The following is a 22,889-nucleotide window of genomic DNA, read 5'->3' as shown; positions in this document are numbered from 1 at the left end:
AATAATGTGTAAAAACACATAAACACATAAATATTTATAAAAACACGCGTGTTTTGCTTTTTAGCTGTATGTATAATGTCTCATAAAATTCGTCTCATATATAGTTGTGTTGGCATAAATCTGAAAATAATAAACAATAAAAAATAATAAAAAACAATGAAAAGTAAATAATGTCCAATAATCCCTTCTCAAAGTTAAGAGATATATAAAAAAAGGTTAAGTAGTGTCCAAAAATCCCTTCTCAAAGTTAAGAGATATAAATAGATTTTCACATGTGTATCCAAAAAATAAACTGACCAAATTTAAGTGTTGTCCAAAAACGTGGTATAAATGAATAGTGCAAATCCAGCAGATTCAAAAGTTCTATTAAAAAAGCTTTGCAAAAAACATTTCAAAGAGACATTTAAAAAACATCAAAATGAAGGTAGAAAAAAAGGTCTATCAAAATATGGTGACAAAGAATAATCCGTGAAGTCAATCCAAAATAGTGATAAAAATAAGTCCAAAAAAGATGTAAAATATCCAAAAGATAAAAAACAAAAAATAAATGATTAGTATGTGCACAAACTAGTGAGAGTGATCCCAAAAAGGGGGCTTATGTGGAGGGGTTATGTTTCCATGTAGAAAAATTATTTGCTGTATAAAAATAAAAAATAAAAAATAAAAATAAGCAAAAATACAAAAATATAAATAAAAATAATCCTAGGGAATCTTCAAACCCTGAAAATAAAAGATAATAACAATAGTGTAATACTGTATTATAATTCAACAATCAAGGAATAAATAGCTCACCATAGCTCTGTCAACGCGTTTCGGCCCTCAAGAGAGGCCTTTATCAAGACTATAGTATGGTGTGGGTGAGCTGAAGACTTTATACCTTTCTCTAACCAATCAAATTGCATTGAAATTGCGCCAAATTTTTGCGCCAAAATTTCGCGCCAAAAATGTGGTACCGGATGTGTTGAGCCGGAAGTGCTCATCTGTATATAAAAAAAAAAAAAAAAAAAGTTCACATTTGTCTCTGTATCATTTAGATAAGGCTTTTATTTAGAGTTTGTCTATGTCTATGTTTATTAAACATTGTCTATGTTGTTCCTAATGTGTTTATTCGTGTTATGTGCCTTAGTAGTTAGCTGTGGGGTCAAATGTTATGGTTTGCCGGTGTTTTTTTTAACCGGAAATGGCCGCTGAGATGTAAACATCCGGTTAAGCTATATCGGATGTTATGGGTGAGGCGGAAGTGGTATTTACTCTGTACCAATCAGATCCGGAGGGGCAGAAAGCAGTTATCCCACATGTAGAGCCAGTTTTACAACTTGGCATGAAATATATGACAAAATACCGGTACGTTTCTGAACCGGAAGTAGCCGGAAAAAGTAAGATACTTTAACATCCGGTAAGATTGAGCCGGATGTTGCACCTTACCGGTCATGGTTAAACCGGAAGTGGTGTGTATCCTAGCCTATTCAAATTCAAAGGGACAAAAAGTGTTAACCTTGGTATTTGTCTAGTGAACAAAATCAATGTAGGGATCACGGTACAGAGAGTGTATATTGTAAAATACACAGTTTATATATATTGGAATATATATATATATATCGAAAAATACATAATCTAATAAATAGAGATCTAAAAACCTTAAAGGAACTTTTGGAAACTTTCTAAAAAACTTTTTAGGATAAAAATATAAAAGATATGTAGTATAAAGAAAAACTTTTTTACAATGCATCTATGATTGGTTAGAAAATCTATAGAAGGAGTACATTTGTATCAACCTGTATTCTCTTTTTGTCATGTGCAATATTGGGTATTGGAAGTCTTATTTTCTATCTAAATGTGCCTGGTATAAAAATTAGTTAACCATGTGCGCACTATGATAGGAGTTTTTTGAAATCTGATGTGGATATGAAGGAAACTTGTCTCATACAAGTATATGAATGTATTTATGTAGATTGTGAGATCAATGGGTACTTTTATCGATCTAATTGATTAGTTGTCTTTTGGGGAATTGTGAATTTAAATTTGTTATGAGGTATAATCATGTTGTTGGTATTGGGATTATGTTACCTCTATACACATTTTAAATTGTGTTTATATTCTTATGAAGAGTCAGGCTTCGGTTACTTTCTAACTTATTCTGTTAGATATTTCCCAGATGGAGAGGTTGCTAAGTCAAGTGTCTCTTATGCTGTTGACATATTATGGGATCATATCTTGTTAATATTATTGGCATCTCATATGCTGTTGACATATTAGGGGATCATATCTTGTTAATGATATTGGCATCTATATAGTCTCTCTGTATGTGTAATAAGGTTTGTTGGAACTCATCTTATGGCTATTTGAGTAGAGCAATAAAAATAAAGATGATTAGATTGGCTTTAGAGATCCTAATATAGATCTTTGTGTGGATCTATGCAGGACATCTTCATTAGATATATTTTGTTCTTGTCGTGTCATATATTGACCTCGTTATGTTTTCTTTATTGTTTTCCTTCTGTATGAGGGCAGCAGTGTTTTCCGAATAGATATTCAGAAGTCAAATTTATGTGTGTTTCAAGCTTAAAAGATGTGAGAGGTCTTCCTTGTTGTTCAGACCCTTCGGGTAGAGACAATCCAGCTCAAATATCCATCTGGATTCCGCGATTAGGAGCTTCTTTTCATAGTTGCCTCCCCTCCAATTAGGCTTTACTATCTGGATACCATAGAAGTTTAGATCCTTGATGTTTCCTTTGTGTTTAATAGAAAAGTGTCTATACAGTGCGGTGTCTGTGCTGCCATGTTCAATCTGTAGCACATGTTCCCGTATTCTGTCTTTTAGGCATCTCGAGGTTTGTCCGACGTATTGTAGTCCACATTTGCATTGTATTATGTAAATTACCCCCTTGCTGCTGCATCTGATCAGATCCTTTATTTCATGTTTGATACTGGAGTTGTGCGGTGAAAAGTTTTTGATTTTCAAGCCTCTCTTACACGCCTTGCAGCTCGGGCATGGGAAAAAACCTTTTATGGGTTTCCTGGATATATCTCTCGTCTGAGGTGTTGTTGGGCGTGGAATGCTAGGAGATAGAATGTTCTTAAGGTTATCTGATTTTCTATAGATAAATTTCGGTCTGTTGATGAGTGTTTCGCCAATTGTGTCGTCATCCTTCAGTAGATGCCAGTGCTTTTCTATTATTTTCTCGATGGTTCTCCTGTTTTCGCTGTACTGCGTGATAAAGGCAACCTCTATGGAGTCGGTGTTCATGTCTCTCCTAATTCTCTTGTCTTTATACTTGAGAAGTTCCTTGCGATCCTTTTGCCTGACTTCTTCTATATCTTTGTGGAGTTTTTCCTCTTCATATCCTCTCTCAAGAAAGCGTTTTTTCAGTTCTTCCGCCTGGGTTTCCCATAAAATGGGGTCCGAACAGTTCTTTTTCAATCTTAGTAACTGTCCCTTTGGTATATTCTCCTTCCATTTGAAATGATGGCAGCTGTCCCTGTGGACATAGTTGTTACAATCCACAGGTTTAAAAAATGTTGAAGTCTGAAGTTTCCCATTTTTGATGGTAATTTTTAGATCGAGGAATGTGATTTCCTTGTCACTGATCTCGTAGGTAAATTTCAGGTTGTTCGTGTTGTTATTCATAACCCTTATAGTGTGTTCTAAATCTTCTTTGGAGCCTTTCCATATCAGGAGGATGTCATCTATGTACCTGTAGTAGGAGACTAGGTCCGCGCCGGCTGGGCACGACTCCCAAAATATGTGTTCCCATTTGCCCATGTAAAGGTTCGCATAGCTCGGCGCGAACCTAGTCCCCATGGCGGTGCCGCACAGCTGTCTATAACATTTCCCATCGTGGTGGAAATAGTTGTGCGTTAGAATATAGTTAATCCCTTCCAGAATGAATGTCTTCTGTAGTGCCGGCACTGTGTGGTCCTTCTTGAGAAAGTACTCTACAGCTTCTCGACCTCCTTTGTGTGGTATGCAGGTATATAGGGAGGTGACGTCACAGGTGGCGAGTAGGTAGTTCTCTTTCCATTCTGTATTCTCCAGACTGTTCAGAATCTGTGTGGAATCTCTCACGTACGATGGTAGTTGTGTCACATATTTCTGTAAGTTCTTATCTAGATATTCAGACAGATTACTGGTTAGAGACCCTATGCCGGATATGATGGGTCTTCCCGGAGGGTTGTGGAGGGTCTTATGGATTTTCGGGAGGTAGTAGAAGACGGGAGTGATGGGATGCTCCACGCTTATGTATCTGAATTCTTTATGGTTCAGTATTTTGTTGTTATGTGCCTCTCCTAGAATCCTGTCCATTTCCTTCTTGAAACCATCTGTGGGGTTGTTCCTCATAATTTCGTAGGTCTTGGTGTCTGACAAGATTCGTCTGCATTCTGTGTAGTAGTCTTCTTTATCCAGGACTACTATGCCGCCCCCCTTGTCGGCGGGTTTGATCACTAAGTTTCTGTTCTTTTCCAGTGCTTTGATGGTTAGCATCTGGCTCTTAGATAGATTTTGTTTGTGTTTCATTAGTTGATTCTGACTGATTTTCTTCAAGTCCTTGCATACCATCGTCTCAAAGATTTCGATGGCGTTGCCCTTGCTGGATGTAGGGTAGAAGGATGAATTGGGTTTTAAGTCAGTGTGTTGGTATGAATCTGTGGGTCTATTGTCATATTCGAGAGGTGACTTCATAAAATGCTGTTTCAGTGTTAGCTTTCTTGTGAATTGTTTGATGTTGACAAATGTGTCAAATTTTTGAGGCCTTTGGATGGGGCAAAGGAGAGGCCGTAGCTTAAAATAGATTTTTCTTTGTCCGTTAGAGTAATAGAGCTGAGGTTGTATATTCCCTTGGTATTCACTTCATTCTCTGGACTGTTTGTATGTTCTTTCTCAATTTTGCCATTTATTCTCCTTCCGCCCCTCTTTCCTCTGTGCTTATTCTTTTTTCCATAGGGTGTTGGAATTCGTCTGTGTTGGAATTCTACCTCTTTATGGAGGTTCTTTCTAGTTCTTTGGTCGTCAATTGGTGATTCACTAAAAAATGACTGGAATTGGAGGCTGTGGGAACATCATTGTGGTTGACGTTAGAAATAATGTTAGTGGATGTAGGGTTTAATTTCCACCACGATGGGAAATTTTATAGACAGCTGTGCGGCACCGCCATGGGGACTAGGTTCGCGCCGAGCTATGCGAACCTTTACATGGGCAAATGGGAACACATATTTTGGGAGTCGTGCCCAGCCGGCGCGGACCTAGTCTCCTACTACAGGTACATAGATGACATCCTCCTGATATGGAAAGGCTCCAAAGAAGATTTAGAACACACTATAAGGGTTATGAATAACAACACGAACAACCTGAAATTTACCTACGAGATCAGTGACAAGGAAATCACATTCCTCGATCTAAAAATTACCATCAAAAATGGGAAACTTCAGACTTCAACATTTTTTAAACCTGTGGATTGTAACAACTATGTCCACAGGGACAGCTGCCATCATTTCAAATGGAAGGAGAATATACCAAAGGGACAGTTACTAAGATTGAAAAAGAACTGTTCGGACCCCATTTTATGGGAAACCCAGGCGGAAGAACTGAAAAAACGCTTTCTTGAGAGAGGATATGAAGAGGAAAAACTCCACAAAGATATAGAAGAAGTCAGGCAAAAGGATCGCAAGGAACTTCTCAAGTATAAAGACAAGAGAATTAGGAGAGACATGAACACCGACTCCATAGAGGTTGCCTTTATCACGCAGTACAGCGAAAACAGGAGAACCATCGAGAAAATAATAGAAAAGCACTGGCATCTACTGAAGGATGACGACACAATTGGCGAAACACTCATCAACAGACCGAAATTTATCTATAGAAAATCAGATAACCTTAAGAACATTCTATCTCCTAGCATTCCACGCCCAACAACACCTCAGACGAGAGATATATCCGGGAAACCCATAAAAGGTTTTTTCCCATGCCCGAGCTGCAAGGCGTGTAAGAGAGGCTTGAAAATCAAAAACTTTTCACCGCACAACTCCAGTATCAAACATGAAATAAAGGATCTGATCAGATGCAGCAGCAAGGGGGTAATTTACATAATACAATGCAAATGTGGACTACAATACGTCGGACAAACCTCGAGATGCCTAAAAGACAGAATACGGGAACATGTGCTACAGATTGAACATGGCAGCACAGACACCGCACTGTATAGACACTTTTCTATTAAACACAAAGGAAACATCAAGGATCTAAACTTCTATGGTATCCAGATAGTAAAGCCTAATTGGAGGGGAGGCAACTATGAAAAGAAGCTCCTAATCGCGGAATCCAGATGGATATTTGAGCTGGATTGTCTCTACCCGAAGGGTCTGAACAACAAGGAAGACCTCTCACATCTTTTAAGCTTGAAACACACATAAATTTGACTTCTGAATATCTATTCGGAAAACACTGCTGCCCTCATACAGAAGGAAAACAATAAAGAAAACATAACGAGGTCAATATATGACACGACAAGAACAAAATATATCTAATGAAGATGTCCTGCATAGATCCACACAAAGATCTATATTAGGATCTCTAAAGCCAATCTAATCATCTTTATTTTTATTGCTCTACTCAAATAGCCATAAGATGAGTTCCAACAAACCTTATTACACATACAGAGAGACTATATAGATGCCAATAACATTAACAAGATATGATCCCCTAATATGTCAACAGCATATGAGATGCCAATAATATTAACAAGATATGATCCCATAATATGTCAACAGCATAAGAGACACTTGACTTAGCAACCTCTCCATCTGGGAAATATCTAACAGAATAAGTTAGAAAGTAACCGAAGCCTGACTCTTCATAAGAATATAAACACAATTTAAAATGTGTATAGAGGTAACATAATCCCAATACCAACAACATGATTATACCTCATAACAAATTTAAATTCACAATTCCCCAAAAGACAACTAATCAATTAGATCGATAAAAGTACCCATTGATCTCACAATCTACATAAATACATTCATATACTTGTATGAGACAAGTTTCCTTCATATCCACATCAAATTTCAAAAAACTCCTATCATAGTGCGCACATGGTTAACTAATTTTTATACCAGGCACATTTAGATAGAAAATAAGACTTCCAATACCCAATATTGCACATGACAAAAAGAGAATACAGGTTGATACAAATGTACTCCTTCTATAGATTTTCTAACCAATCATAGATGCATTGTAAAAAAGTTTTTCTTTATACTACATATCTTTTATATTTTTATCCTAAAAAGTTTTTTAGAAAGTTTCCAAAAGTTCCTTTAAGGTTTTTAGATCTCTATTTATTAGATTATGTATTTTTCGATATATATATATATTTTCCAATATATATAAACTGTGTATTTTACAATATACACTCTCTGTACCGTGATCCCTACATTGATTTTGTTCACTAGACAAATACCAAGGTTAACACTTTTTGTCCCTTTGAATTTGAATAGGCTAGGATACACACCACTTCCGGTTTAACCATGACCGGTAAGGTGCAACATCCGGCTCAATCTTACCGGATGTTAAAGTATCTTACTTTTTCCGGCTACTTCCGGTTCAGAAACGTACCGGTATTTTGTCATATATTTCATGCCAAGTTGTAAAACTGGCTCTACATGTGGGATAACTGCTTTCTGCCCCTCCGGATCTGATTGGTACAGAGTAAATACCACTTCCGCCTCACCCATAACATCCGATATAGCTTAACCGGATGTTTACATCTCAGCGGCCATTTCCGGTTAAAAAAAACACCGGCAAACCATAACATTTGACCCCACAGCTAACTACTAAGGCACATAACACGAATAAACACATTAGGAACAACATAGACAATGTTTAATAAACATAGACATAGACAAACTCTAAATAAAAGCCTTATCTAAATGATACAGAGACAAATGTGAACTTTTTTTTTTTTTTTTTTTTTATTTTATTTTATTTTTTTTTTATATACAGATGAGCACTTCCGGCTCAACACATCCGGTACCACATTTTTGGCGCGAAATTTTGGCGCGAAATTTTGGCGCAAAAATTTGGCGCAATTTCAATGCAATTTGATTGGTTAGAGAAAGGTATAAAGTCTTCAGCTCACCCACACCATACTATAGTCTTGATAAAGGCCTCTCTTGAGGGCCGAAACGCGTTGACAGAGCTATGGTGAGCTATTTATTCCTTGATTGTTGAATTATAATACAGTATTACACTATTGTTATTATCTTTTATTTTCAGGGTTTGAAGATTCCCTATGATTATTTTTATTTATATTTTTGTATTTTTGCTTATTTTTATTTTTTATTTTTTATTTTTATACAGCAAATAATTTTTCTACATGGAAACATAACCCCTCCACATAAGCCCCCTTTTTGGGATCACTCTCACTAGTTTGTGCACATACTAATCATTTATTTTTTGTTTTTTATCTTTTGGATATTTTACATCTTTTTTGGACTTATTTTTATCACTATTTTGGATTGACTTCACGGATTATTCTTTGTCACCATATTTTGATAGACCTTTTTTTCTACCTTCATTTTGATGTTTTTTAAATGTCTCTTTGAAATGTTTTTTGCAAAGCTTTTTTAATAGAACTTTTGAATCTGCTGGATTTGCACTATTCATTTATACCACGTTTTTGGACAACACTTAAATTTGGTCAGTTTATTTTTTGGATACACATGTGAAAATCTATTTATATCTCTTAACTTTGAGAAGGGATTTTTGGACACTACTTAACCTTTTTTTATATATCTCTTAACTTTGAGAAGGGATTATTGGACATTATTTACTTTTCATTGTTTTTTATTATTTGTTATTGTTTATTATTTTCAGATTTATGCCAACACAACTATATATGAGACGAATTTTATGAGACATTATACATACAGCTAAAAAGCAAAACACGCGTGTTTTTATAGATATTTATGTGTTTATGTGTTTTTACACATTATTTCTTGCCGTTCTGTTAAAATATATTTTAAACGACACCCTTGTTTTATATGTTTAATATGTATTAAATGCTTTTATGTATCAACTGTGCCACTCTTAGATCTTATATCTAGATATCAAAACCTACACATCTATACAGCACAACTACCATAATTGTAGCTGAGCTATAGCGCTATACAATTTCTCAGACAGAATACCATATTTTCACACCTATACCGCACCAGACCTCGCCAAGATTTGGCGCTCCTTTCTAAACCACGTTTTGCCACCTACATAACATGACAGCCTTTAAGCAGAACCGCAGCTCCCAGCGTCAAGCCCCTCTTTATAGGACAAAAAATCTTTTACATACTTTGGCAATAAAGAGAAAAGGGATTCCAGGTACACCATTTCTTTACACATAGTGTATACTGCTTACCCCTCCCCATAAAGGAGAAAATGTCAGCCTGTTCTGTGCATCAAGTCTCCCCAGAAACAAAAGGACTGAACATACCTCAAAGTTGCTTGTAGCAAGACACCGTTCTCCACACTGAAGATTTTCTTACACTACCTTCAGCTGCTGTGGGAACCATCATGGATCTTAGAAAACGTTTGCTAAGATCATACACATCAGGGTAGAAAGACTCCTCACTCTCCCTGAGAAAAATAGTACTCACTGGCACCATTTTAAAATAAAAAACTTCTTGATTGAAGAAACTAAACTAACACCTCACTTTACCTCTTCCTATTACTATACAGGCAAAGAGAATGACTGGAGGTGGAGGAGCTATATATACAGCTCTGCTGTGGTGCTCTTTGCCACTTCCTGTTAGCAGGAGGATAAATCCCACAAGTAAGGATGAAATCCGTGGACTCGTCATATCTTGTAGAAGAAACTTAATTTACTGTCATAACAGCACTAATAAAAAATTTTTTAGAAAAATTGCATAAAAAAGTTATAAGAACTAAAAGATATGTTGTCTCAGGTGTTAGAAAAAAAAGGCATGAAAGGGCTTTAAGAGAGATACATACATATATATGTCTAAATATGTATATGTATGTGAATAAATATATATGTGTGTGTGTGCGTGTTTATATGTGTATATATGTATTTACAGACATAAATACATATGTATTCATGTATAGACATAAACATAAGTGCATTGGAGCCCTTTGCAGTTAAAGGGACATTAAACACTTTGAGATGGTAATATAAAATGATAAATTGTATATATAAAACAACTCTGCAATATACTTTCATTATTTATTTTGTCCTCTTTGCCTGTAATTCCATTCTGAAATTGTGAGCTTTTCAGTTCCTGTTAGAAATGGAAGTGCAGAACACTGTTAAATCCAGCACAACCATTGGCTGCACACTCTAGTGACCTATTTATAACTGTCCCTAATTGGCCACAGCAGAGAAGGTAACACAAGTTACAACATGGCAGCTGCCAGTGTTTTATAGACACTAAAACTTTACACTTATTTTGTCACATTTTAAACAACTAATGAAACTTTAAAAAATACATCTACATGTTAGTCATGGACTAATCTTTTCTTTGAATGCATCATTCTATCTAGCATGTATTTAGTGTTTAATGTCCCTTTAAGTAGCTGAAAACATGTTGGGTGTTAGTTTTTTTTTCCACTTTTTGTGCTCCATTGAAGTCTATGGGAAAATACGTTAATGCTTTTGCAATATTGTAACTTTAACTTTTTGCACGTCGGGTTAGCGCTCGAGTGAAAACCTTTTACCAGTAAAATGCACGTTATAAGATGCGCGTGAAAAGCCGAAGTTAAGAGCAGTTAGTGCACGAGCGGGAGTGATAAATAGCGCTCTACTCGTAATCTAGCCCTTAATAGTTTTTTTTTATTTATTCACCCCAGAAAGATGAAATACTGAGTTGCACTGCTTGATAACAGCGTCCTTTAGCCTAATTTTTCCATGGTGTGCAATTTTCAGTTGCTATTACATGTTATTAGATTGGAACATATTTTTATTTAAACATAATACTTACTTCCAAGCTGCCTCGTTTTATTGGATTCAATACAAGAAGTTTTTTTAGTAAGTTTTCACAGTCTGTGGACATATAGAAAGGTATTCGGTATTTTCCTCGCAAAACACGTTCCCGTAATTCCTTCACAAAAACAAACAAACAAGGGAAATGTTACTGCATATGGCATTGATAGATGTCTAATGGGGTTATAGCTTTAATATGATTATATCTAATAAATAAAAAATAAATATCTTTGTAAACCATTTTGCTGCCTGGGATTTGAGAAGTATCCTGAAACAGATAAAATCTTTTTATTTTATTTTATTAAGGAACACCAGGACAGCATATACACCAGTTAAAGGAACAATATAGTCAAAATTAAACTTTCATTATTCCGATAGGGCATGTAATTTTAAACAACTTTCCAATTTACTTTTATCATCATATTTGCTTTGTTCGCTTGGTATTCTTTGTGGAAAGCTAAACCTAGGTAGGCTTATATGCTAATTTCTAAATTGTGAACTGTTTCTTATCTCAGTGCATTTTGGCAGTTTTTGACAGTCAGACATTGCTAGTTTGTGTGTTTCACATAGATAACATTGTGTTCACTCCCATTAAGTTATTTAAGAGTCAGCACTGATTGGCTAAAATGAATGTCTGTCAAAAGAACTGAGATAAGGGGTCAGTCTGCAGAGGCTTAGATACAAGGTAATCACAGGGGTAAAAAGTGTATTACTATAGCAGTGTTGGTTATGCAAAACTGGGGAATGGGTAATAAAGGGATTATCTATCTTTTTAAACAATACAAATTCTGGAGTAGACTGTCCCTTTAATAGTATTGTAAAGTACACCTGTACAGAATAAAGGCAAATAACATAAAAATGTTTCATTCTTGTAATTGCATCTTTCTGGCATCCAAAAAGTCATTCTGGTTCTTAGTCCGATGTTGTTCTTTTTATGTAAATAAGATCCTTTACCCCCTCCCCATAACCAAAAACAAACTCAAACAAACTTTGTGCAGCCTCTTTACCACCTAATCTAATAGATGAAAATCTCCTGCATGAGCCTTATTCTTCCCTTGGACTCAATTCACCAGTCCCACTCACGCTGATCTAGGCTATTTGATACATCTCTCTACCTCTGCTCTAATTTAACAACCCAGACAACATTCCCCTCTCAACTGATTATGTAAAATATAATCTGAATTCATGAACAGGTATATTATTACTTGTTTTTCAACTTGCAATGGCAAATGTATAATAAACTCTTCCCATTTTTCCATGAAGAGTTTAAAGGGGTAGGAAAGTCATAATTAAACTTGCTTGATTCAGATAGAGCATGCCATATTAAGACACTTTTAAATTAACTTCTATTTTCAAATGTACTGTTTTCACTTTGTATTCTTTGTTGAAAAACACTTGCTCCTACACTTGTGGGAGTTAGTTGGGGATTGGTTCCTGCACACATTTGTCACTCCTGATTGGCAAACTAAATGTGATCATTTAGCTCCCAGTAGTGCAGTGCTGCTCTTTGAATACGACACACATTTGATAATAGAAGTAAATTGCAAAGTTTTTTAAAATTGTATGTTCTAGCTGAACTCTGAAACAAAAAAAAATAGAATTCCATGTCCCTTTGACTCTGGATCTGAGATCTACCATGGTATCAAACTTTTCTATGGTTAGGTGTTGTAACAAAAAAGTGTTTTAATTGTTTGAATGTAGGAGGTTTCCTTTTTTAGCCAGGCCTTAAGTATTCATTTCCTTGCCATAAGTATGGTATTATATATTAATAGCTTCCATTTCCCCAGCTTGCCTGAGAGGTCTAAGAATATTATTGCCTGTTCATCTAAACTAAGTGACACATTGCAAATCTTATTTAGCCATCTCTCTATCATAGCCCAGAATTTATTTAAACACAGACATTTTTTAAAGAGGATCAACTAAACGGGGTCAGTAAATTGGCATTTTGCACAAACGTTAGGGGTTTCCGTCACCCACTTACTATATATAGTAGGGGTAATATATGCTTTATTAAAGAGCTTTGTGTGAATCTCCCTCAAGTGTTGCTTGTTTAACCTTTTCTACACATATTTGTTTCTGTAGTAACTCGGATCATGTGTTGGTTATTGTCAACCCAGAGAAAATAATTTTAACTTAGTGTCCTGTCCTATTCACTGAGTTTAAATCTATTTTTCCAAAAGAGTACCCTCTAAAATTGGTACATTCTTCAACAGAGCCAATTTGCTAAACAATGTAAGACCTCTGCACACTTTAATGAAAAGATTCCACATTATGAAAGGTTTCTTTCAATGGAGATTAGTAGATTAGTAACTTTTGACCTAGTAATGAAAGGGTTTATACACAAACACTACAAATGCAATGTTCTAGTTTAGATAATGTAACAATTGAAACTGTAGGAATCCCATTTATAAACAAATTAATATCACAAACCTAACAATTTTATGATTTGCTAAGTGCACACATAGTTCAAGAACGTTCTGTAAAAATCAGGCATTCGGTATTTGGACATACAATTTGTTTTAAAATTTGTGAAGCAGAAAATGATAATTAATATTCAATTTAAGCTCATTTTAACTATTAAATATAAGTTTACTGGAGGAAAAAACATAATTTATGATTACTTGACAAATTTATTTAAAAGGGATATGAAACCCAAAAATGTTCTTTTGTGATTCAGACAGATCAAATTTTCTTTGTCCCCGTGGTATTCTTTGTTAAAGGGACAGAAAACCCCAAAATTTTCTTTCATGATTTGGACAGAACATACAATTTCAAACAACTTTCCAATTTACTTCTATTATCAAATTTGCTTAATTCTCTTGTTATCCTTTGCTGAAGGAACAGCACTGCACTACTAGCAGCTAGTTAAACACATCTCGTTAGCCAATCACAAGAGACAAATGTGTGCAGACACCAATCAGCAGCTATCTCTCACTAGTGTAGGATATGTGCATATTATTTTTTAACAAGGGATACCAAAAAAACAAATCACATTTGAAAATATAAGTGAATTTAAAATGACATGCTCTATCTGAATCATACAAGTTTAATTTTGACTATCCTATCCCTTTAAGTGTTGAAGGTAGATGTCTGGAGCTCTACACGGCAGGAAATAGTGCTGCCATCTAGTGCTCTTGCAAATGGATAACATTCTTCCAAAACCGCTGCAATATTAGTGCTCTAGACATGGACAGATATCCCTGCTTTTAAAAAAAAAAAAAAAAAAAAAAAAAAAAAGATTTCCAAAAGAAAGAAGAAAATTTGATAATAGAATAAATTAGAAAGTTGTTTAAAAATCGCATGCTCTATCTGTATCATGAAAGACAAATTTTGTGTTTCATATCTCTTTAATAATGGATCCACCTCATGTCTTATCCCTTTCCCTTCCAACCTCAGTTATATCGTTATTTTTTATATATATGCCGATGAGAATCCACAAATTATCCACAACATGTCTGGAAACGGGCTTCCTTTCTTAGTCACCTTGCCAGACAAGCATCTATCGAAATCAGCATTCAATTGCCAAGCCAAAAAATTTAAGGTCCTAAGACCTTAAAAAACAAAATTTATGCTTACCTGATAAATTTCTTTCTCTTGTGGTGTATCCAGTCCCCGGGTTCAGCCATTACTTGTGGGATATTCTCCTTCCCAACAGGAAGTTGCAAGAGGACACCCACAGCAGAGCTGTCTATATAGCTCCTCCCCTAACTGCCACCTCCAGTCATTCGACCGAAGACAAGTAAGAAAAAGGAGAAACTATAGGGTGCAGTGGTAACTGTAGTTTAAAAAATAAAAACACCTGCCTTAAAGTGACAGGGCGGGCCGTGGACTGGATACACCACAAGAGAAAGAAATTTATCAGGTAAGCATACATTTTGTTTTCTCTTGTAAGGTGTATCCAGTCCACGGGTTCATCCATTACTTGTGGGATACCAATACCAAACCTTTAGGACACGGATGAAGGGAGGGACAAGGCAGGTACTTAAACGGAAGGCACCACTGCCTGTAAGACCTTTCTCCCAAAACAGCCTCTGAGGAAGCAAAAGTATCAAATTTGTAGAATTTAGAAAAAGTATGAAGCGAAGACCAAGTCGCCGCCTTACAAATCTGTTCAACAGAGGCCTCATGTTTAAAAGCCCATGTGGAAGCTACCGCTCTAGTAGAATGAGCTGTAATTCTTTCTGGAGGCTGCTGGCCAGCAGTCTCATAGGCTAAACGAATTATGCTTCTTAGCCAAAAAGAAAGAGAAGTTGCCGAAGCCTTTTGGCCTCTCCTCTTTCCAGAGTAGACAACAAACAATACAGATGTTTGACGAAAATCCTTAGTAGCTTGCAAATAAAACTTTAAAGCACGAAACCACGTCAAGATTGTGTAACAGACGTTCCTTCTTTGAAGAAGGATTAGGACACAGTGACGGAACAACAATTTCCTGATTGATATTCCTATTAGATACTACCTTAGGAAGAAACCCAGGTTTGGTACGCAAAACTACCTTATCTGCATGGAAGATCAGATAAGGGGAATCACACTGCAAGGCAGATAACTCTGAAACTCTTCGAGCCGAAGAGATAGCTACTAAAAACAAAACTTTCCAAGATAAAAGCTTGATATCTATGGAATGCAAGGGTTCAAACGGAACCCCTTGAAGAACCTTAAGAACTAAATTTAAACTCCATGGGGGAGCAACAGGTTTAAACACAGGCCTGATTCTAACCAAAGCCTGACAAAACGCCTGAACGTCTGGAAACATCAGCCAGGCGCTTGTGCAAAAGAATAGACAGAGCAGAAATCTGTCCCTTTAAGGAACTAGCCGATAATCCCTTTTCCAATCCTTCTTGGAGAAAAGATAGTATCCTGGGAATCCTGACCTTACTCCACGAGTAACCCTTGGATTCACACCAATGAAGATATTTACACCATATCTTATGAGCCTGAATCAAGGTATCAATGACCGACTCGGAGAAACCACGTTTTGATAAAATCAAGCGTTCAATCTCCAACGAGTCAGACGCAGAGAAACTAGATTTGGATGTTTGAATGGACCTTGGAGTAGGAGGTCCTGCCTCAGCGGCAGAGTCCATGGTGGAAAGGATGACATGTCCACCAGATCTGCATACCAAGTCCTGCGTGGCTACACAGGTGCTATCAAAATCACTGAAGCTCTCTCCTGCTTGATCTTGGCAATCAGACGAGGGAGGAGAGGAAACGGTGGAAACACATAAGCCAGGCTGAAGGACCCGGGCACTGCTAGAGCATCTATCAGCGTCACCTGGGGATCCCTCGACCTGGACCCGTAACGAGGAAGCTTGGCGTTCTGACGAGACGCCATCAGATCCAGTTCTGGTTTGCCCCATAATTGAATTAGCTGGGCAAATACCTCCGGATGGAGCTCCCACTCCCCCGGATGAAAAGTCTGCCGACTTAGAAAGTCCGCCTCCCAGTTCTCTACTCCTGGGATATGGATAGCAGATAGATGGCAAGAGTGAACCTCCGCCCATAGAATTATCTTTGAAACTTCCATCATTGCCAGGGGAATTTCCTTGTTCCCCCCTGATGGTTGATATAGGCTACAGTCGTGATATTGTCCGACTGAAATCTGATGAACTTGACCGCAGCTAGCTGAGGCCAAGCCTGAAGAGCATTGAATATCGCTCTGAGTTCCAGAATGTTTATCGGAAGGAGGGCTTCCTCCTGAGTCCACGAACCCTGAGCCTTCAGGGAGTTCCAGACCGCACCCCAGCCCAGAAGGCTGGCATCTGTCGTCACTATAGTCCACTCTGGCCTGCGGAAACTCATTCCCCTGGACAGATGAACCCGAGATAACCACCAGAGAAGAGAATCCCTGGTCTTTTGATCCAGATTTAACAGAGGAGACAAATCTGTGTAGTCCCCATTCCACTGATTGAGCATGCAAAGTTGCAGTGGTCTGAGATGTAGGCGGGCAAACAGAACTATGTCCATTGCCGCTACCATTAGGCCGATCATTTCCATACACTGAGCCACTGACGGCCGAGAAGTGGAATGAAGAACACGACAGGAAGTTAGAAGCTTTGATATCCTGACCTCCGTCAGAAAAATCTTCATTTCTACTGAATCTATCAGAGTTCCTAGGAAGGAAACTCTTGTGAAGGGAGAAAGAGAACTCTTTTCTCTGTTCACTTTCCACCCGTGAGACCTCAGAAAGGCCAGAACAATGTCCGTATGGGACTTAATAAAGGTGAAACAGTAATTAAACAAAAATGTTACTGTTCAAATACAATTTGGTGAAGGAATAAACCCCTTATAATGGTCCTCAGATGCCAAAGGACTCCTCTAGGGAAGCTGGATGTCTCAGTCTGAATTAAAACTGCGCAGCAATAGCGCTAAAATAGGCCCCTCCCACCATGTACTGGATGTCAGAGGGGCCTTAAGAAAATACTCCTAGGAGTATCTGACTAGCAATGTGGAAAACTAGGCCCTAAATAAAGATTTATCTCCCTCAGAGAAAAAACGTTCTATTTATGAAAACATGTAAACGTTTTGACACTGAATAATATTAACATGAGTGTTAACCTGTTTTGTAAGCATGATCCCAGTCGCTGTTAAATCACTGCATCAGGCTTACCTCAAATACACAAGGCTCTGTCAGCATTTTCTAGAACTTATTTCATCTCTCTAGAAATAAAAATACTGAACATACCTCAAAGCAGGTAATCTGCAGACCGTTCCCCCAACTGAAGCTTTCTTCCATACTCTTCAGTTATGTGTGAGAACAGCAATGGACCTTAGTTACAAACCGCTAAGATCATCAACCTCCAGGCAGAATTCTTCATCTAATTTCTGCCTGAGAGTAAAAACAGTACAACGCTGGTACCGTTTAAAAATAACAAACTTTTGATTGAAGATAACACTACACTAAGTCACCACTTATCTCTTGATACTTCCCTTGTCGAGAGTTGCAAGAGAATGACTGGAGGTGGCAGTTAGGGGAGGAGCTATATAGAGAGCTCTGCTGTGGGTGTCCTCTTGCAACTTCCTATTGGAAAGGAGAATATCCCACAAGTAATGGATGAACCCGTGGACTGGATACACCTTACAAGAGAAAGAAAGGACCCTGAGACAAAAGTCTTTTCTGGGAGAAAAATGCCACAGAAGGCAAGAAAACAGCATAGAAAGTTCTGCAAGGCCTGACCCCTCATTCAGCTTGGTTCTGGCTATCACTCTGGGTAGCAGCACAAAGAAGGAAAGATCTACATCATCTGAAATGACCATGGCACCATTAGGACATCCACTACAATTGCCCTGGGCCCTAGGACCTGGCACTGTAATGATGAAGCTTGTGGATAAGCTCTATCTCCTACCCTCCACAGATAGGGTACACTTATCTGATAATGGGAGACACCTCCCTCGCTGAGGGTCCAACTGTGGGGCATTAAAACCCTAGGCCACCCTGAAAGTTAAAAATGCAGACACTCCCTGTCTAGTATCTTCTGTATAGTATTAGAAATATGCTTAGCACATGATGCACACAGATGAGAGGGGAAAAACACAGGCACAGCTTGCAGAGTATGCGTAAATATGAGAAGCGTGCATGATCAATAGATCTGACCTCACCCCTATTTAATGGTCAAGGGGCCTGAGCTGCACTAGACTGTTCTAATGATCATAAAGCAAACATAAGAGTAAAAGACATGTATGACTAAGTATGCACAACAGAGTGAGACCAAGTCTAGAGGGGAAAGAAAATGAAAACCCAGATACTATCAACTATTAACACGCTAAACTGATTTAATTAGCAATAAAATAAATATAACAGTACAATGTTCTGAAATACAGCATAATTACCCATAATGCAAAGCAAATTGCATGACTCTCTTTGCCAAATTAGCCCTTTCATGTACTGCTGGGAAAGACTCTTGGAGTCTTGGTGTTAGGAAATGTTAGCATTACCGCCATCTTGTTTTTAGTTGCCATTTTGTCTTAGGCATCCATCTTGTCTAAGAAACATTTATTATAGCAGTTTATTATGTAGTGGGAAAGATGTAGATATTATGAATCTTTGTATAGCTAGGTTGGCCTTGTAAATGTTCCTGGCGATGCGCCTGGAAGCTGTTATCTCTATAAGATGCTCACACGGCCTTGCTGTGGGCCCAGATGTACCTTTATTATGGTTATAGAAACATTTCTTCTCAAAACTCTACTTTATCCAATTATAATCATAAGCTTATTTCTTTCCTGACAAACACTGTGTAAAATGATGCGGTCATGAACGTGTCATCATGTTAACCCTATATGCTGTAATGATTGCCTATAAGAAGTTTTGCTCATCTTTCAATAAACAGAGCAGATGTTAGACTGATTGCTGCGTGGTCTGATTTCTGTTCTCTGGGATATCCTATCAAATAATCCATTCATTTCCAGCTGATACGGTGTGTTCCAGGCCAAGCGCTGACTGACACTCTCCCCCCCTGAAAATAACACCTAACAATTCTGGTGTCAGAAGTGGGATTCGCACTGGGTAAGTAGATAAGTGTTGTTTTTTTTACTCTGATTTTCCCTCTGTGAATCTGAACCTACATTTTTATAATAGGTGTTGGTGATATATATATATATATATATAAAGGGTTAAGGGGTTCCTGCAGTAAAGGTGCAGGGTTTTTGCGGAGGTTCCAGTCCTGACGGCATTTGTATTAACCCCTCTAGACAGGTTACAGTCCTGCTAGTGTAGACAGGTGTGCAGTCCTGTCTGGTGAAGCGCGCAAAAGAAAAAAAGTTAGCGTGTACTTGACGGGCGGTTTAAGTCCCCCGGGCAGAGTGACATTGCTGTGTTACGGCGAGTTAGAGTCTCATCTGTGTTGAGGTTTTCCCTATATATTCCTATAGTACAGTTTTGTTACCTATCACTGGAATTGAATTGGTATTTGGTGCTGCATTTGCTTGATTGCTTATGCTTTTACTGCCATGTGATTGTGCTGTGCTGTGCTTAGAAAATATTAAGTGATTGTGCATTTTATCACTGCTATTATTGTGTTGTGGAAATGGGGTCTGCTCATAGCAAAAATTGTGACAGCAATGCTGATGTTCAAAAATGTAATATTAAGTATAAATCTGTTCAGCATGTACCATCTAGTGCTGGTAAAAATACCTTACATATTACAAACCCTCAGCCTGTTAAAGGGGAAACTCCCAGAGATTTTGTAACTAGAATAGCAGGAGGGTATTACGCAATCCCATTTAACAATAACTTGTCGGGCTGGACGGAGTCATTGTATCCTCAGGAAGCAAATACGTTCCCTCGTACAGGTTCTCTCTGTGAACCACATGTTACTATGATAAGGGGTATGTGTTTAAAGGATCCTGCTTATCAGGGTCCAAGTGGAGACCCCTTATGGGATAAGAAATACATGAGAGAATCTGGAGAGGTTTGGGTGAAACTGTCTTCTTTTTGGACCGATTGTAATACCCTGCCTCCTCCATATCCAGCTGTTCCCTCAGCTCCAGCGGTTCCCTCAGCTCCACCGTCTGCACTGTACCCCTCATTAATTGCGCTTAATGGGGCACGTAGAAGAGAGACAGAGCAGGTGGAAGACGCTGCTGTTGCATCTTTAGTGGCTAGGAAAAGTTTAACAGTTTCATTTCAGGACAAGAGCAGTGTAGACAGAGGAATGTCCACTCCTGAGAGAGAGGACGACGAGGAATTTCAAGCTGTCAGTGAGCACAGCATTGAGAGGTCAGCGAGGAAGCTAGCTCCTGTGTTCACTAGTTTTGTGGGCAAGGAAGGGGGGCCACCGAGTGCTCCAAGACAGACTAAAACTAAGACTAAAGCTGTTAGTGATCCTTGCCTCGTAGGAAAGCACACAAGATCACACATGCAGGGCACAGACGCAGACACTGACACAGACACAGATGCACCATTTGTAACTATAGGTGAACAAACCATGATTAGACCCCTGACTCAGAGCGTTTGATGGATTGGGCATTGAAATGCCCTGACCCTGTGAAGCATCCGATGGGAGCAGTTACCTATCTTAAAAGGGTCAAAAACGATATGTGTCTGGGTGGTCCTGATTATAGGTTTTTGTTAAATGTGATTACCAAATATGCAGATGAAAATTTTGCTGAATTGTACAATTTGCTAGATACTAAATATGATGTTCCAACTGGTGTTAATTATGCGTAGAGAGAACCGACAGTTGTAAGTGATATGTGGGTGGCGATTGAGAAATTCCTTAAAAGTCAGCATGGTGATTGTAAAGATATCACGAAAGCTGGTGCGTGTAAGCAAAAGAAAGGAGAAAAGGTGTCTGATTTTTTAAAAAGATTTGGTGACTGTTGGAGACAAGAATGTTGTTTGGGGACGCAAGGAGATTTAGGGCAATTGTATGTGCAACATCTGTTGAATAATATGCATTTGCAAACTGCGCAATTGGTGAGACAGACAATTTCAGGCATACATGCAATGAAAGTGGAGGAATTTGAAAAGGCTGTGCGAGAGAAAGATGCGGCAGATGTTTTTCATATGTGTAATGAGAAAGGTCAAGAGAGTATGTTTAATGATTCAGCTAACAGAGAGGAAGAGGACAGAATAGAAGTTTTAGAGGGAGAGACAGATCTCAGTGGAATGGTAACAGGAGAGGAGGTATAAACACCTCTTCAGACAGATCTTGCTGGAATTGTGGGGCTAATGATCATTGGCAGCGAGACTTCCCACAACCTAAAAGGGACAGAAATGATCAGTATAATGGGAATAATAACTCCCCCCCAGAATCCCAGCAACGCTCCGCGATACCAGATTCCCTGGACTCAGTTTCCTTCCCAGAATCAGAATAATACCCACTAGGATTGCCAGCAGAAGGAACTTCTCACATGTTATACGGCTCAATTGTCTTATCATTGGCAGGATTTACCATTAATGTCCTTAGTTGTGCAAGGTGTCCCACATGATTTTTTGGTAGATACCAGAGCAACAAAATCTAGCATTTCTGCTAGAGAATACAATGGGCCAGTAACTAATACATGTGAAAAATCTGTTGGCATTGGAGGAGTCCCAGTTATGTGTCCCATAACACCCCCTTTAGAAGTATTCCCAAATGATAGCCCTTCAACCAGGTTCACTTATGCTTTTCGCATAATACCCAATAGTCCTGTTAATCTGTTGGGAAGGGATTTAATGGCTAAAATGCAAATGTCTGCAGGTCTGACCAAAGGCCAAGATGGCCTGTGGTCAGACGAGGAGGGGAGAGTGGGAATACCACAGATAGCTGCACCTTTGTTTATTAGTCATTTTCATAGTTTTGGCCACATAAGTAAACAACAGACCAAGATGCAGCACCTCCTTCTTACATGCAGCACCTCCTTCTTACACGCAGCACCTCCTTCTACTTACATGCAGCACCTCCTTCTACTTACATGCAGCACCTCCTTCTTACACGGAGCACCTTCTACTTACATGCAGCACCTCCGTCTTACACGCAGCACCTCCTTCTACTTACATGCAGCACCTCCTTCTACTTACATGCAGCAACTCCTTCTACTTACATGCAGCACCTTCTTCTACTTACATGCAGCACCTCCTTCTACTTACATGCAGCACCTCCTTCTACTTACATGCAGCACCTCCTTCTTACATGCAGCACCTTCTTCTTACACAAACCAAGCAGCAGTAAGTAAAAGGCCAATGCGAATAAGTCCTATTGAACCTCTGTCCACGAGGCACTTTTGAGTGGGAAGTTGGGTATCAGATTGGTTAGAGAACCCCTATCAATGATGTGAAGACTTGAGCACTTCAAAGTTTCACCTGCTCTACGCTGGAGTCAAAAAATAACTGAGCGTGGAAGGGTAAGTGATAACATATAAGAATGTACATTCGGATCCTTCGTGAAGTAAGAGGCCGATCGTGCCATTTGGATCTTTTCGTAGCCAGAT

General features: G+C 38.3%; 1 protein-coding gene across 1 annotated transcript in view; it reads right to left on the bottom strand.

Annotated features, from left to right (window-relative positions):
- MARK1 (microtubule affinity regulating kinase 1) overlaps positions 1-22,889 on the bottom strand; it is a 554,415-nt gene that overhangs the window by 119,052 nt on the left and 412,474 nt on the right. Inside the window, exon 9 of the mRNA XM_053712515.1 lies at positions 10,984-11,103. Within this exon, the coding sequence (XP_053568490.1) occupies positions 10,984-11,103 (120 nt within the window). The remainder of the gene's footprint in view (positions 1-10,983; positions 11,104-22,889) is intronic.

Source organism: Bombina bombina, chromosome 4 (assembly GCF_027579735.1).
Source record: "Bombina bombina isolate aBomBom1 chromosome 4, aBomBom1.pri, whole genome shotgun sequence".
NCBI classification, from domain to species: Eukaryota; Metazoa; Chordata; class Amphibia; order Anura; family Bombinatoridae; genus Bombina; species Bombina bombina.
This window is presented reverse-complemented; position numbering and strand designations above follow the sequence as displayed.